This window comes from Nuphar pumila, chromosome 8 (assembly GCF_984573655.1).
Source record: "Nuphar pumila chromosome 8, dmNupPumi1.hap1.1, whole genome shotgun sequence".
In the NCBI taxonomy this organism is placed as follows: Eukaryota; Viridiplantae; Streptophyta; class Magnoliopsida; order Nymphaeales; family Nymphaeaceae; genus Nuphar; species Nuphar pumila.
In genome coordinates, this window is record NC_143256.1 from 4,955,211 (window position 1) to 4,972,285 (window position 17,075).

General features: G+C 37.0%; 1 protein-coding gene across 3 annotated transcripts; it reads right to left on the bottom strand.

Annotated features, from left to right (window-relative positions):
• Positions 1-240: 240 nt before the first annotated feature.
• Positions 241-14,764, bottom strand: LOC149829484 (very-long-chain aldehyde decarbonylase GL1-10-like). 3 transcript variants are annotated; one of them, XM_090015976.1, is made up of 5 exons: positions 14,286-14,743; positions 13,848-14,170; positions 885-1,032; positions 715-747; positions 241-610 (listed from the first exon to the last, which is right to left on the bottom strand). In XM_090015976.1, the coding sequence occupies exons 1-5, from the start codon at positions 14,613-14,615 to the stop codon at positions 536-538; spliced, it is 909 nt and encodes a 302-aa protein (XP_089872102.1). In that variant the 5' UTR covers positions 14,616-14,743; the 3' UTR covers positions 241-535. The 3 variants fall into 3 exon arrangements, with proteins under 3 accessions (XP_089872102.1, XP_089872104.1, XP_089872103.1); XM_090015978.1 differs by lacking the exon at positions 885-1,032 and having other exon boundaries at positions 14,286-14,759; XM_090015977.1 differs by lacking the exons at positions 241-610; positions 715-747; positions 885-1,032 and adding an exon at positions 12,833-13,370 and having other exon boundaries at positions 14,286-14,764.
• Positions 14,765-17,075: the final 2,311 nt, after the last annotated feature.

Consider the following 17,075-nt stretch of genomic DNA (forward strand, 5'->3'; position numbering starts at 1 on the left):
CTCAGCCTGCTGTACTAACGATCTGTGTCCATGTTGACGTAAAACTCCAAGGGCTTACCCCTCGATCCCAGGGAGTCACCAAGCTTCGGCTTACGTTGGGGGGTCACGCCCATGGGATTTGAACATAGACTGCCCGTCAAAGGTCTAGGACCCATCCCACTAGGCCCAACCCCTTGGGTCAAATGCGATAGAACAGTACTAAAATGCAAACAAACGGCCTATTATTCCAGGTTGGGATGCTTCAAAAACAATTTCTCTGCGAAAGTTCCCTGGGTATGATAGAAAATGGACAATTAAACCGCGTTAGCACAGTAGCTAAACACAACTAAGAAGCTATGTTCAAGGCTGGAATACTCAGAAACAACAGTTTCTCCCTACAGAACATACAAACACTGAACCTCTTTGAAAGATGAGATAAACTGTCTCAGAGAACGGATGACCAGCATAAGTGCTCAAAGTGAGTAGCGACATGGTCCAGTCGATATTTGTTAATACATGAAAAAAGGACACTTGACAACATCCCTACCAATTTTTGTCACTCGGATTTTCGGTCATGGTCTGATTTGTAGAATCTTTCTCCACTTTGTTCTGCAAATGCTATCTCTCTCATCTACAAAAACAATTTTATCCATTAGAAAGAATTGAAATCAATATGATACAAATTGCAAGGAATACTAAAAACAATGTCATAAGCAAAGCTGGAAAAAGACTTACCTTCGCAAGGTATGCTTTCTGATACCGATAACCCTGGAAAAGGGTAATAACAAGGTATTAAGATTTGGTTCATCAAATGACCTCAACAGCAATTAGCCAGTGAAGTACAAATCATTAAACGTATTATAGTCACAGGAAGCACAATGATATTTATACAGAGACTGGATAACCTTGTCAGTTCCATAGATGTAGTCACAGTATGTAAAAACAGAAGCAAAATTGCTTTGGCTCTGTCCTCCAACATAGTGATGGTAATCGTGGTATTCTGGACCACCATAGAACGGAATTAGTTTGGTGAGACTCCACGGGAAGTCATACCTGGATGAAACACAGATACTTGTTAAAAGTGGTGAATGGTGAATCACTGGATCAAATGATCATGCAATTAACGTTTATAGGCATGAAATGCCAAACAGCTACAACCCTTTTTTTTTCTCCCAGCACAGCTCAGAGATTCTCATTTTTCCATTCATTTTCTGCAGTGAGCATTCCCTTACCCAGCCAAAGGTACTAAGGAAAACAAGTAAACTTTCTTCGTTTAAAGTACATACAAAGGGCCATTAAAGATTTTGCTTGTTTCCTTGAATATGCTATTTTGCACCTGACATAGGCAGGCAATGAAGAAAGTTTACTTGCATCAAGGGATAAGGTTCGATGATGATGACCATGCCGAATCTCCATGTCCATAAATGTGTGTGGCGGCACAAGCATAAGATTCAAGAATCATTACAGAAAATGCACAACTCACATTAAGTTACTCGCAAAAACTCGTTGGGTCTTAGGAAGCATTAGGAAGACCATGACATGGACTGCAAGTTACTAGCTTATTGCAACATCAAACTAGCTACTTTGTGTCAGGACTCCGCTTTGCCTCTAGGAATGACCCTGTTCTAGCCCGGAGTTCAGTTCTGTTCCGAGTCCCTCAATTTTGTGAAAAGTCCCCAGACGCTGAGGGAGCAGCCACAAGGCAGTGTTGGATTCATCACTTCTAATTTTTGCAAAACACAAGGGAGCATGAACAGGGTGTGCCACACTGAGATCTGTGTGTACATGGAGAGGGAGAAGACGGTTGTGGAAGGTAGGGAGTAGTTGAGGATTGAAGACAATGATAGGACAGCTCAAACATGCATTAATGGACTACAGCCCATTTTTATTCTCTTTGGAGGGAGAAGCTGCCTCCAAGTGCATTAGAATTTAGAACCCAAAATTTGAAAATCCTCTCATAACCCCTTTCTAACCTTAATGACCAAGACCAGGTCCAAACCTCACAATGGATCCCATATCTCAATCCACTCCAAAACCCCTTACATACAATGGATCCCATATCTCAATCCACAGCAAAACCCCGGACTAAAACAAAGCTAGAATCTGATAATAAAGATTTTGATACTATATTTGAAGTGGAAAAAAGGCAATGCTAAGGTCAAATCATGGCTGTTGAGTTCAATTGAGCAAAACATTGCTTTAAACATAGTGAAATATGAAGCAAGAGAAGCATGGAAATATTTGAAGCAAATATATAAGGAATCCAATTGGGCATGCCGGTATCAATTGTCTTAGGATCCCATGGCCTTGAGGCAAGAGGGTGAATCAGTACAAAATTTCTTTACAAAGTTTCAGCACCTATAAGATGCTCTCACTTCTATGTTTCCTAATGCACAATGTGCAAAATGTAAGGAATGTGTGGATTGAGAGGCTTGAAGCTGAAGCCAGGGATCAGTAGCAAGTTATAGACCTATTAACGGCACTACGCATCAAGTTTGAAAGAATGCATACTGAGATTCTTCAATGGCCCTCTTCTCTCACTCTACTGCTAACTTTAGCCGAGTTGAGAGCAGAGGAAACCAATAATAAATCCCTTTGTATCAACCTGTTAAAGGAGATAGCACTTATTGTTGTCATACAACAAGGTGGTAAAGGAGGAGATAGAGGCAGTGACAGAACTAGAGGCTTTAGAGGAGACATGAGCTCTATCATATGCCACTGTTATAAAGAGCTTGGGTATATGAAGACTGCATGCCCAGTGCTCAAGAAGAAGAAAGCAGGAGAGTTTATAGCCTCGGGATGTGAACACTCCTTAATATTCCAGGTAAACTGGGGCACCTCCACTCCAGCTAGAGCATGGAACAAAAATATCAAGGGCATTCCCTGTGCCATCTTCACCATCATTCCACACACTTATCATCTTCAAGTTCATCGTCTTTGATTACATACATGTGTAGCACCTTGCATTTATGTTTCGGACTCCACCTCTCGTCACAATTATAATGTAATCCCTTTCATCGATGCTCTACCATTTGATCCCATGTAAAACTCTTGAGGACCACATTAGGCGAGCCCACAATAGCACTAGTCACACGTACCTCCTTGAAGTCGATAGCCTCACTGTTGGCCTTGTTCCCACATTAACTGTGTAATTAGATTTTTTTTCCTTTAAAACTGTCACATGGATTCGGCCAACCAGGTGCTGCACCCGCGTCGACGCGACACGGGTGCGCGTGCGGGTGTGGCACCTAGTGAGGTCAACCCGACCCTAGGTGCGTGACCGCACCCAGGGTCATTTATGTAAAAGAAAAGAAAAACATGTCGAGGGAGGCTCGCCTGAAGAAGAAGAAAAGAAGAAGACAACGAGGAAAGAGAGAGGCGAGAGGAAGCTCACCTGAAAGGGGGCCGAAGGGCGCATTGCTGGCATAGGAAGGACCAGCGTCGAGTGGCCGAAAAGCCAAGGCTCGCCGGACATGGGGCTTGTCGACGTCAGGTGGCCGGAAAACGAACGGGAGAGAGGGAGCCTACGGCGGGGGGAGAAGGCGAGTGAGGAGAGAGAGTGAGCAGCGTGGGGGAGGGAGAAACCCTACCCTGCATGCTTTAAATAAGCACAGGTATGTTTTATCGGGTTTGGATCTGGGTCGAATCCAAATCCGAATCCGACCTGGGTCTGATTTTTTTTTGCCGCACCCCCGCACCCATGTTTTTTTAAAGTGCCGCATCCCCGCACCCGCACCCATGTGACATAGCTTTAAAATATTTGATTTGATGCATTCGGATGTTTGGAGTTTGGCTCTCATACCCTCCAAAGGAGGTGATATCTGTGAGTGACTCTTCTAGATATACTTGGATATAATTCTTTAGGCAAAAATATGATGATGAAGGTTCCATGGCGAATTCCAATTAGGGGAATTCTATGTTAAACACCCAAGGAATCAAAAGTGTTGAAAGGTTCCAAATAATAAGTTTCTGGGTTATGAGATGATTCATAACTGAATCTGGTTTCTCATCCTCCAACCTTTCATGTTTCTTTAGGGACGTCGAACTGGGGTCTGATCTAAGCATTACAGAGTCTGACCTAATCAGATTCGTATTCAAATTCGGAGTCAGATGGAATCATCCAAAACCAAATCCGGATCCGACTAGCTTAAAATATGACATTTACATACACGTTGGCATCCCTATTTTTCTTGACTTTTTCATTTTATTCTTCTTAACTGCTTTCATGTTAACATCTCCTTACTTTTGCCTATTGATATAAATAATTCCCCTTATCACAAATCACTATGTAATAAGAAAAGTTGATAATCCTATGCCTAAATTGACTACCAGAGAAGGCTAATGAAGAACGAACAGGCAAATTGACACAGTTAGGAACTCCTTATTTTTTCCATACAAAATGGCTAAACAGTTTAGGTTAGCTATATTATATCATCTTGCGAAGTGGTCACATGTAAGGTTTCCTGATGTTTTAACTGGAAAGGATGAATTTACATTACCACGAGCTTGAAATTTGACCCTATATATTCTGCCAATGCTTTTGAATAAGCTGAACTGAACAATGGGCAGATCATAGCTCTTAGGTTCTCTATTTTGCACAATTAATTGCAACCAATGACCCAGTGTTTCACTCATACCTGAATCTATTTTAGTTTAAACAATTCTACCCTAGTAAAAAGTACTTGCATCTTTGGTCCTTGGCGAATGACTAATGGGCAGATCTTTTAGATGTGCCATGTTATTTGATAAGTAAACCCTCTTTTCAGTTGCTTAGTTAATATCATGACATGAGTTTCATCCAAGGCACAGATTCCTGCTTTCATTAAGGTGCCTTTGTGTGGAGAGCTGTATCTTTGGTTTAGGTATATATACATCTCAATCTTGAAGAAGTGTTGATTGAAAAGAATGGCTCAGGGTAGGACCTGAAGATTTTCTCCATCAACATTGTAGTCCTATTTCATATACTTCCCATCAAAGGAACAGGCATGAATACACATATATCATGTAAACTGTCTGTTGAGCAATCGATGCCACCACAGCCAGTGTTTTTTCAAGGAAAAAAGAAATTCTGTTGGGTACACAGAAAGTTGGCAAGTATATATATATATATATATATATATATATATATATATATATATATATAGCAGACTGGAATTGATTTCAGGGTTGTAGCTTCAGAGTCCTTAACCTGACTTTACTAGGTCCACTTCATGGATAAATATGTGACAAGCCAATCAGCAATTGCACAAATCTGTCATCACTGCTAGGCAGGCAAGGAATGTTAATTATTTATTCCGGATGCCACCTTTCTAATTGTTCAATCTAAATTTCTATAAACTATATATATTAAGCCATCCATAACATCTACCGACTATTGAGCATCTTATACAGCTATTCTGCCAACAACAACCATATACTGCATTCAAATAAAAAGCATGATAACTGGGTGTAATGAGAACACAAGAGAAGAAGCACAATCACAAGGCCACTAATGGGCAAAGTACAAGAGCCACTATGAGCGAGCCCAAGAACACAATATAGTTCACAACATAAGCCACTAAGGGCTGAGCATTAAAATTAAAAAATATATAATTTTATTGATTCTCAAATGCATAAGAAAAGCATACTCTAGAATGGGGAGTAATCCCACATATATACACAAAGGAAGGGGAAGAGAGGAACTCAACTAGCCGTTGGGCTAGTCCAACTGCTAGTTGAGTTAGCCGTTGGACTAGCCCAATGGCTAACCAAAATAGACAAAAATGCGCTTGAAAACATTTTTGTCCTAAAGAACAAAAAATAATAAAAAGATAAAATAAGAAATGAAAAATTGCACTTTTACCCCTAGAATGCATTCTAAAATATGAAAAAATGCATATATACATGTGAATGTATATATACCTAATACATAATATATATATATATATATATATATATATATATATATATATTTACGAGAATATATATATAATGTTAAGATTAATGTAACATTTTATATATGTATATACATATATATATATATTGTTTAATATATATAAAAATATATTATGTATATATTGTAATAATATATATTATATATTGTAAATATATATAATATATATTGTAAATATATATAATATATGTTGGGAGTCAAGTCAAAGCTAGTTTGACTTGCTCCCAATGGCTAGAATTCTAGCCGTTGGGAGCTCTCTCTCATTCCTTAATGAGAGAGGACTTCCCCTCTCATTTTCACTCATATTCTTCTCTCCTCTACTTCTTTTATCTCTTTCTCCTCTGTAAATAAGGGTGTGTGTTAATGTGTAAGGGTTGAGAGAGTGATGAGTAATATTAGGCTTGTATGTTTAGTGTATTTGTAGTGAGGATTAAATATAATTTTTTTTGTGTGTCCATTATGGATAATGTTATTTATTCACCAATGTAATTTTCTTTTTGAATTTTTAATGTCCATTATGAATAGAGTTATTCATTCACATATGTGTCCAAATGTATAATGCAGTGTTATAAAAAACGTGCCTTGAGGCGCAAAAGGCGCGCCTCGAAGCGCAAAAGGCGCGCCTCGCCTTGAGGCTTGGCCCTCTGTGCCTCAAGGCGCAAGCCTGAGGCGCAAAAATATATATATATATATATACAACAAGATTTCAGAGACATAATCAACAAAGTTTTTGTAGGTTAATCTCATATATTTTCCAGTTATTTCAGTTATGTAATAAGTTTATTAGTATATTACTATATTCTAACTTTTGTTGGTTAATCTCGTATATTTTTCAGTTATTTCAGTCATGTAATTAGTTTCTTAATATATTTTAACTTTTGTTGGTTAATCTCATATATTTTTCAGTTATGTAATCAGTTTTTTAGTTAATTTTATATGTTAATCTCATAGTTTTTAGAATAATCTCATATAATTTAACTTTTGTAGGTTAATCTCATATATATTTTCAGTTATTTCAGTTATGTAATCAGTTTTTTAGTATATTTTAACTTTTGTTGGTTAATCTCATATATTTTCCAGTTATGTAATCAATTTTAAGTTACTTTTATATGTTAATCTCATATTTTTTAGAATAATCTCATATATTTTAACTTTTGTAGGTTAATCTTATATATTTTCCAGTTATTTCAGTTATGTAATCAGTTTCTTAGTATATTCTAACTTTTTTTGGTTAATCTCATATATTTTCCAGTTATGTAATCAGTTTTTTAGTTATTTTTATATGTTAATCTCATATTTTTTAGAATAATCTCATATATTTTAACTTTTGTTGGTTAATCTCATATATTTTCCAGTTATGTAATCGGTTTCTTAGTATATTTTATCTTTTGTTGGTTAATCTCATATATTTTCCAGTTATGTAATCATTTTTTTAGTTACTTTTATATGTTAATCTCATATTTTTTAGAATAATCTCATATATTTTCCAGTTATTTCAGTTATGTAATCAGTTTCTTAGTAAATTTTAACTTTTTTTTGTTAATCTCATATATTTTCCAGTTATATAATCAGTTTTTAGTTACTTTTATATGTTAATCTCATATTTTTTAGTACTTATTTTAGATTTTCTATTTCTTATTGGTTTTTATTTCATCAATAAAGCATTTCTTTATTTATTTGCATTTTTAGATATTTTTTATAATTTTTTAAAAGTTTTGAATTTTTTTAAGGCTTACGCTTTACGCCTCGCCTTGGTTTTTGGTGGAGCGCCTCACTACGCCTCAACGCTTTTCACAACACTGGTATAATGTTTTGATTATTGGAGTGCATTGGAATCCATAACATTTCGTGACATGGTATCAGAGCGAGGCATTGGGGTCTTGAAAAGGATTTGTATTAATGAATGAAATGGATTCAAGGATTTCGCATTCCGGTATGTATCTTTGGCTTTTTATTTTTCATATGTATGGTAAGTTTTAAAAGGAGTTATGCTAAAAATAAATATTTTTTTTGAAGTATGAAGAAATTGTTGTTGTTTGATATGTCTTAGATTATAGATATGTGTAGTGAAAAACTATATTTTGCAAAGATATATATGCTTTTGCACACTTATTTCATTTGAATAAAAATATTTTTTATATTGTGCCTTATTATGTATCCCCTTTGTGGGATTTGTGATTGTGTTCTTCTAGAATACCTCTTTTTGTTTTCCTTTGTAGGTATTGTGAGTGTGTTCTTTAAAGAACACCTTTGTAGTTATCCACTCAAGTTGAAGGTGTGGACCATCTTTGAAATTTTTAATATATTATGATGTGATCAAGCATGATCTTTTATCGTGATCTATTTCTAATGAGGTATTTTTTTAATATGTTATTTCATATATATATATATGAGCAATATTGCCCTATTAAGTGAAGATTATTTCAAATGACACATGTTTGATTGAGATTTTTCTTTTGGTATATGCCTTAAGAAGATTATATTAAATGGCATAAGCATGACTTGTTATCGTATAAAAAATATGTTTATCTTTTGTGATTTTTCTCTTGCGTATTGATATTCTACATCATTGCTTATTGAAGAATGTTACATTATGAGAAAAATCTCTTGTTTGGTGTGATCATATATATGTGGATCTTTATGGCTCTTTGAGAGTATTTTATCAAAAAACATTTATATTGTTTTTATGTCTCTTATTCCTCTTTGTAAGGAATGCATGAAGCTCTTAGTTGTCTCTTTGCATCTCACCCAGTAGTGGCTTTGTATTTGATGTGCTTATTACACTTGTTTCTCATTGGTAGATTTATGATCTTTTAAAGGATTCTCAAACTTCATAATTTCATCACCTCTATGTAGAGTGCTTATATTGGGCATGTCTCGTTACTTGATTATTCGAGTTTGTGAAAAAATTTGTCATAAGACATCATTTATTGCATATGAATGCACTAATGTTTATACTGAAGTTTATTTTTACCTAACTTTATTGGATTTGATTTGAAATTTGTCTTTTCAAATCGGATATTTGATATAAACTCACCTATTTGGAAATTGAATTATGTGAGTATGTATTGTCTTTTTATGGCATTTGGATTGTCCATCAAAGAATTTTATATGATGCATCATTTCTCTTAGTCTTGTTATTTGTTCAGAGATGTTTGTTGGAGTGACTTATATGCACCTTGTTTTATGCCAGTTTAGATTGCCAACTTGTGGTTTGGCTCTAATTAACGGTTGTTTGATCTCTGGATTTGTGAGTGTGTTGTATCACTTATTGTTGTTTGGTCATTGTTATTATTATGGAAGCTTATAACTCTGCTTATTTGTGATGACAATCTATTGTTTGAAACCATGGTGTTTCGAAAAATTGTTAAAATTGATATTCTCTTTTTTATGACATTAGCGTGTTTCCATTACAAGCTTTCTTACCTCGTGTACCTATTCTTGTTTATGTCATTCATTTAAGTGTCACTTTATGTAGACAAGATATGTTGTTTATCAGTGTGGTGAGGTATGTATACCCGTTGAAATTGATGTTGTTTATAAGAGATTTTGGATTATAATTGTGGTGAGTTATGTGCACCTTGAAACTGATGTTTTTTACAGTTTTACAATCATTTGTGAGGTGAGTTATGTGCACCTTTTGTGGATTGTAGCTAGTTTTTATTGTCAAGGAGCCTTGTATTGCCTGTGCATGCTTGCAGAGATGATTGTTGTTGACATTTGCGATTAATCTCTTAATTTATAGTCAAGGAGTCTTGTAGTGTCTGTGCATGGTCACAGAGACGATTGTTGCTGACATTTATAATCGTGCTATTTTCTAGTAGCATAGCCGATACACTTAAATTTTGAGGTTTGAAAGTCTAGTGAGGTGATTGCTTGTAGTGGTCAAACTAGTGTTAAAATTTGCAAATAACATTATTTGTGTTTTTGTGGGATTTTTTAATCTCCAAACTCAATTATGGAAAATGATTATTGAAATATTTTCATGCATTTTGCATTAATATGTTTTAAAAGCATGATCAAGGATATTTAAAAATTGTTCCACATGAAGAATCATCTTGCATGTTCTACGTAAATTTGATTAATGCTTTCTCAAGCATTTGGGGAATACATTGTTATATTTTATGCTTTTAGTCCATTAGTGGCCCATGTATATATGCTTATATGATTGACCCATAAGTGGTCCTTACGATTTGAATATTGTGCTCTTGTATGCCCATAAGAGGCACCATCTTGTTCTTGTTCTTGTGCTTTTGATTAATGCTTTTCTAAAACATTTCATTAGTAAAATTATATTTTTTTTGTGTGCCTATAGTGGTTATTATGTGCATTTGTTATGCTCTTGAGATTGTTGACACTTTGTATTATCTTCTCTCCTCTACTTTTCTCTCCTTTTCCTGTATAAATAGTGTAAGGGTTGAGAGAGCGATGGGTAGTATTAGGCTTGTGTGTTTAGTGTATTTGTAGTGAGGATTAAATGTATTTTTTTATTTATTTTTAGTGTCAATTATGGATAGTATTATTCATTCACCAATGTAATTTTTCTTTTGTATTTTTAATGTTCATTACAGTGTTATCAAAAATGCGCCTTGAGGCACAAAAGGCACGCCTCGCCTTGAGGCGCGGCCCTCTGTGCCTCAAGGCTCAAGCTTGAGGCGCAAAAAAAAAATAGAATTCTAAGACATAATCAACAAGATTTTTGTAGGTTAATCTCATATATTTTCCAGTTATTTCAGTTATGCAATCAGTTTCTTAGTATATTTTAACTTTTGTTGGTTCATCTCATATAATGTTACTTAAAGTAGCATATAAAAGTAACTTACTTTTATATGTTAATCTCATATTTTTTAGAATAATCTAATATATTTTAACTTTTGTAGGTTAATCTCATATATTTTCCAATTACTTCAGTTATGTAATCAGTTTCTTAGTATATTTTAACTTTTGTTGGTTAATCTCATATATTTTCCAGTTATGTAATCAGTTTTTATATGTTACTTAAAGTAACATATAAAAGTAACTCACTTTTATATGTTAATCTCATATTTTTAACTTTTGTAGGTTAATCTCATATATTTTCCAGTTATTTCAGTTATGTAATCAGTTTCTTAGTATATTTTAACTTTTGTTGGTTAATCTCATATATTTTCCAGTTATGTAATCAGTTTTTAGTTACTTTTATATGTTAATCTCATATTTTTTAGTACTTATTTGAGATTTTCTATTTCTTATTGGTTGTTATTTCATCAATAAAGCATTTTGTATTTATTTGTATTTTTAGATTTTTTTTATAATTTTTTTAAAGTTTTCAAAAAAAAATTTGAGGCTTATGCTTTACGCCTCGCCTCGGTTTACGCCTCGCCTCGGTTTTTGGTGGAGCGCCTCACTACGCCTCAACGCCTTTCACAACACTGGTTCATTATGAATAGAGTTATTCAATCACATGTGTCCAAATGTATAATGTTTTGATTCTTGGAGTTCATCATGGAGTGCATTGGAATCCGTATCATTTTGTGACATATAACACTGCCCCAATCTTTGAAGAACATAACCTCAACAAGGTAGCCACCCAAATAAATGATCTAGAGTCACCATTATCATATTGCACAGTTTGCTAATGGAAAAGCTTGCTCGTGAACTCATGTTGTCAGGTACTGTAGTAAGCAGTTTCCAGCCAATCTTAACAAAGAAAATGCTTTGCAATCAGGAAGCATCCATTATCCCTTGAAGATTGCTTGGCAGGAGTTCCACCATTGGCTAAAGAGAAGCGTACTTTTTGACTTCCCATCACATGGCATTTCTTGCAGCTGATCAAGATCCTTTCCTTTGTATGGCAACAGTATTACACCGATAAATAAACAAAATGGAGAAACAACTACATGCTGCTATTACTAGGTTATAAAAATCATTAGACTTTATTGATGTCCAAATAATAGACTAACCCTCACCAACTCAATACAACAAGCAGTTGACATATGCTGAAAATATGCTCTATTCTGCAGAGCAAACTTAGCTCAGGTTGACCATTTTAGTTGGCATAATGAATGCACTTGTATGTATAAAAACCAATTGATGGTTAGACTCTTCAATCCTTGGACATCTAGACTTTCATGGCAGGTATACCATGGTTGTGCTACAATGAATACAGCCATTACCACTGTTAGAAAGTTCACCACTTGTATATCCCATCTGTCATATAAATAATTCTATGTAAATGCATGCTAATCTGTAAAGAAATCATTCCTAAGAGCAACACCATAGCCAACTTTGATTGCAATGTCACGTCAAATCTCAACAAATTCACGTTTTCCGTTTTCTACTCTTGTTAGCATAAGCTTTAGCATTTCAGATTCCAACAAAATTCTTTGTTTGCCCAATTTCATCTTTTCAGGATGCAATCCAAGGTGCAATCGGCAACCTCGGACTGGACTTTTTCATTCTCACCTCTGGCCAGGGAACGTGCCCATACACCAAATTGAACATAATGAAGCTCCTGCTGAAAACCATTATGATTTTTTAATGTGCATTTTCCATTTTAACAAAAAAGGAATACACGCACCTAAAACTGCAGGAAACAAACAAAGGACATTACTGATGATTAGCATAAAAGTGGAAGGACATAATGAACCCAAATAAATGCTTGGCTGAAAATGAGGAGTGTTTCCCTGCACAAAGTATAGGAAAATGTCTTCAGGTCTCAGTACAGCAAGAGATGGATATCAAAATAAGGCTGCTTATACTGAATAAAGGAACAAGCGCAACATGCCACTTATCAAGAAAACAACCTTTGTGTTTGCTGGGGGTTGAATGAAATATCTGGACTGTTCGTTTGTACTATCATGATCAAGGGGTCTCTGGTTTGAATCCCATGGGGTTATCCCCAGCTTTCCTATCCAAAACATTTAGAACTGATTTTTGCTGTATTAACTGCCATATTTTGGCTCAATGTTGTCAAGAGTTTTAGGATTAAAAACTGGCTGTGCACGTTACCAGATGCCCTCAAAATCATCAAGTTATAGTAGGTCAGAAATAACAATCGAACTAAAAGAAGTTCAACCAGGATAGCTGTGTTTTGCGATTTTGCAATGTATTAAATGGGTCAGACCTCTCAGTAAATCTTAGCACCTTTATTTGTTACTCTGTTTTCCATATGTCAGGAAGCTTTCTACATAGCTTTCAAGTATGACAAAGCAATGCTAACAAAGAAAACTACAAACACAATTATCCAGCTAGCAATTTCAACATCCCAGATCCATTCATTATTTCCTTGGAGATGCACCAAACCTTGCAAATGTGCTTAAGCATATGCACATTTTCAAGAAAAGTTAAGATACACGAGCCAGGTTTATTAAGTATTTGTAAATCTTCAAGAGATAAACTAAACTAATGAAAACAAATAAAAAAGAGTAAGAAGCCCAGAACCTTGTTGATACAAACATCACCACCTCCATGTATTATACTGTGATCAGAAAAGTAAAGCACGGAAAAAACACAAGGAGTTAGTCTAGTAGGCACGGAATCCGGTTTCACATCAATTACTACGAAAGGCAACAATTACTAACTTTTTTGACAACAGAGCACAGCAGAGGATGGCAGTCCAAGACATCGCTGATAATAAGAAAAGTACTGTTGGCGTGGATCTATAATTTCTATGGTTGTCGAATTAGGTAAAAGACTTCTTTTTTTCTGTATGCATGAGCACATCGATACCAGCTACAGGGAAGATAGGTAATTAGCAGGAACATATTGAATGAATTCATTCCATCGAAAAATGCAATACACAAGCACAAATCTCTCCATTCACAGTCTTTTCATATGCGGATTGACGCAAAGGTTGATCGATTGCATGATCAGTGGTCGCAAAAAGAAGAATACACAAAGCAAGGAAAAAGAAATTATTGAAGAGGGAGAGAGAGAGAGAGAGAGAGGAACGCACCCACTGTGCGTCTCGATGGCTTCCATCTGACGCAGAGCGATCCACAGCCAGAATGTGACCATATGGCCGGGAACCATGGCGGGTCCGACGAATGCCGGGATCCCCAGGATCAGAACCTCGGCCCAGTGCGCGTAAGGCGCGGCGAATCCGATAGGCGCTGTGAATTCGTGGTGGATATGGTGGATTTTCTCGTAACCCCACTTGCAGTGCATCCACCTGTGAATCCAGTAGTTTCCGTAGTCTTCCACCAAGAAGTAAACAAGAAGCTGCGCAAGAACTTCCCAAACGGACGGCAATGGCAGGCTCGTTCGGATTCCTACCCACTAAAAACCACAAAACGAACAGAACCACCATTACAAAACAAACAAACAAAAAGAAAAGAAGGGGAAAGGAAGAAAAAGAAAAAACAAAAACAAAAACCCGGGAAACGATCATGACCTGGATGAGCGGGTAGGAAGACAACTGCAGGGGCCCAACAACAAAGAAGAACACAATCATCACGTCCTTATAGCACTTGAGCATGAGACCCAACGGCATCTTAATCTTGGGCTGTATCTTAAACCTGTCCAGAAATTTGGGTGCCTTGAGATCCATGAGAGCCACGGGGAGGGGGCAGAGGGAGAAGACGCACAGCAGGAACAAGAAGTTGTGGAAATAAAGAAGGAGGTCGGGCATCCTCGCGGAGTAGTTGAACCATAGCGTCTCTGCGTAGGTGAGAGGCCTCCCGAGGCTCGCCTCTGCTTCCTGCAGTGTCTGAAAGGGCAACATCCTCCTCCCCGCCAGGAAGCGCGCGGCAATGCAATCTATGTATACGGTTCACCTCCACCTTTTATTTGTTCCTATTGTTTTTTCCTCTCTCTTTATCTGCTATAAGCGGTTTATTCTGGGGGCGGGAGAGGAGGTACAAGACAAGTGGCCAGCCTCAAGCATGAACATCACATGAAACCAGGCTGGAGAAGGAAGCAAGTCGTTTGGATTTTGGACATTGGATTTTGGATCTTTGAAAATGACACAACACAAGTCAGCTTTGTTGTTCTCCCTCCCTACCTTTTTTATCTTTCACTTGGTCGTTTTCCTCTTTTCAACAACAAAATAGTGTGTCACGTGTTCCTCCCTCGTCTGTCACCCCAAGAAATTTTGCGAAGGAGGTTATATGTTCCCCCCCGAACAGGGGAGTTAGCTACATCTCATGTTCCGCGGTCCCAAAGAGCACCACGTATGTAAGCATGTGTGTCTCGTATTCCCATGTTTGTCAGCATTAATTAGCGTTGGAGTTTGATGCGATTGCAAAGACTTAAGTACCCTCTCCTCCATTGGTGCAAAAAAAAATGACGATTCTTGAAAATGAGTGGTTGTAAAGACTTAAGTGCCCCGAAGATGATTATTTAAGACTCAGTCTCTGCACTGCAGGATTATCCGAGAAAGAAATCTCCCCTGGAGGAGGCCATGAACATCAACTTTCTCACTCTCTTCCTTCTCTTTCTGCTTCTGTGCACATCCAGCAGAAGATCATACATTGCTCCATCAAGCACCGACTGACCTGCACATTGACTGTTGTGGAGCCTGATTCAAAGTTTTTACCCTTACAGGAGGAGGGTTTGGGGGCTCCTCCCAGCGTGGGTAGCATCATTCAACTAAATGAGTTGTAGATCCTGATTCAGAGTTTTTACCCTTACAGGAGAGGGGTCTGGGAGTTCCTCCCAACGTGGGTAGCATCATTCAACTTGAAGAGTTGTGGAGTCTGATTCAGAGTTTTTACCCTTATAGAAAGGGGGGTTTGAGGGCTCCTCCCAGCGTGGGTAGCATCATTCAACTTGATGAGTTGTGGAGTCTGATTCAGAGTTTTTTTCCTTATAGGAGGAGGGTCCGGGGGCTCCTCCGGCATGGGTCCCGGGTGTCATGGTCAAAAAATGCACAGGGTATCGTAGTAAGAAAGACATATTTTTGTTCCAAGCAAGGTTGGAAGAAATCAATGGAAAATCCAGCAAGGAGCATGCCAGAATCAAGATGTGGATGTCAAGCGAGAATGGTGTTGTGCAACTCAAATAATACAGAATAATAGGGGTCTGGTTTTTAGTTAAAATGGAGAATGAAATGACAATAGAAATCGCTGAAAATTTACAAAAATAAACTAGACTCAATAAAAAAGACACCACTTTTTACGGATTTGGAATATGACCTCCGGTTAGGGAGATATGGCCCTGACAATTTGGTCCTAATTCGGGTAGCGATTTACAACGATTTGCTTACTGAATAACACTACAAATCGCTATAGTGATTTGCGGAAGACACTACAAATCGCTATAGTGAGATTCAAAAATGTTATAAATCGCTATAGAGATTTGCGGAAAACACTACAAATCGCTTTAGTGAGATTCAAAAACACTATAAATCGCTATAGTGAGATCAAAAAACACTATAAATCGCTATAGCGATTTGCGTGCTCGTTGGAGACCCAAAAACACTACAAATCGTTGTAGAAAAGCCCGATAACACTACAAATCGTTGTAGGGATCCGCGACGGAGGGAGCCCCCGGACCCCTCTCCTGTAAGGGCAAAAACTCTAAATCAGACTCCACAACTCATCAAGTTGAATGATGTTACCTACGCTGGGAGGAGCCCCCAAACCCTTATCCTGTAAGGGCAAAACTCTGAATCAGGCTCTACAACGAATCAAGTTAAACGATGTTATCCACGTTGGAAGGAGCCCCCAAACCCTCCTCCTATAAGGGCAAAACTATGAATCAAGCTTCACAACTCATCAAGTTGAACGATGCTACAGTCATTGTGCAGGTCAGTCGGTGTTTGATGGAGCAATATAGGATCGTCTGTTGGATGTGCACAAAATTAGAGAGAGAGTGAGAGGGTTGATGTTCATGGCCTTCTCCAGGGAGGACTTTTTGCCTCCCTTTATTTTTTCTCTAGAGAGAGAGAGGGTTTTACAGTGTTTTATAGAGAAAGAAGAAGAAGACTTTGAAGAGTCAACATCATCCTCGACTTTCTGGATGGAGGACATGTTTGTCCTTTTTTTGAACTGTTTGTTTTTTCTTTTTTGAATGAAGGGCACTTTTGTCATTTTCTCAAACCATCACTTTATGAGAAGAATAACAAGAAAGGGTACTGAAGTCTTTGCAACCACACCAGATTTCAATGCTTAGTGATGTCAACATACACAGGAATACGAGCCCCATGTGCTTGTATACGTGGTGCTCATTCAAAGCCCCGAAC

Coding starts and splice junctions, on each gene's coding strand:
- LOC149829484 (XM_090015976.1), bottom strand. CDS start 14,615: ATGTTGCCCTTTCAGACACTGCAGGAAGCAGAGGCGAGCCTCGGGAGG. Junction 14,171..14,285: donor CTTCCTACCCGCTCATCCAG/GTCATGATCGTT, acceptor TGTGGTTTTTAG/TGGGTAGGAATCCGAACGAG. Junction 611..714: donor AGAAAGCATACCTTGCGAAG/GTAAGTCTTTTT, acceptor TTGTTTTTGTAG/ATGAGAGAGATAGCATTTGC.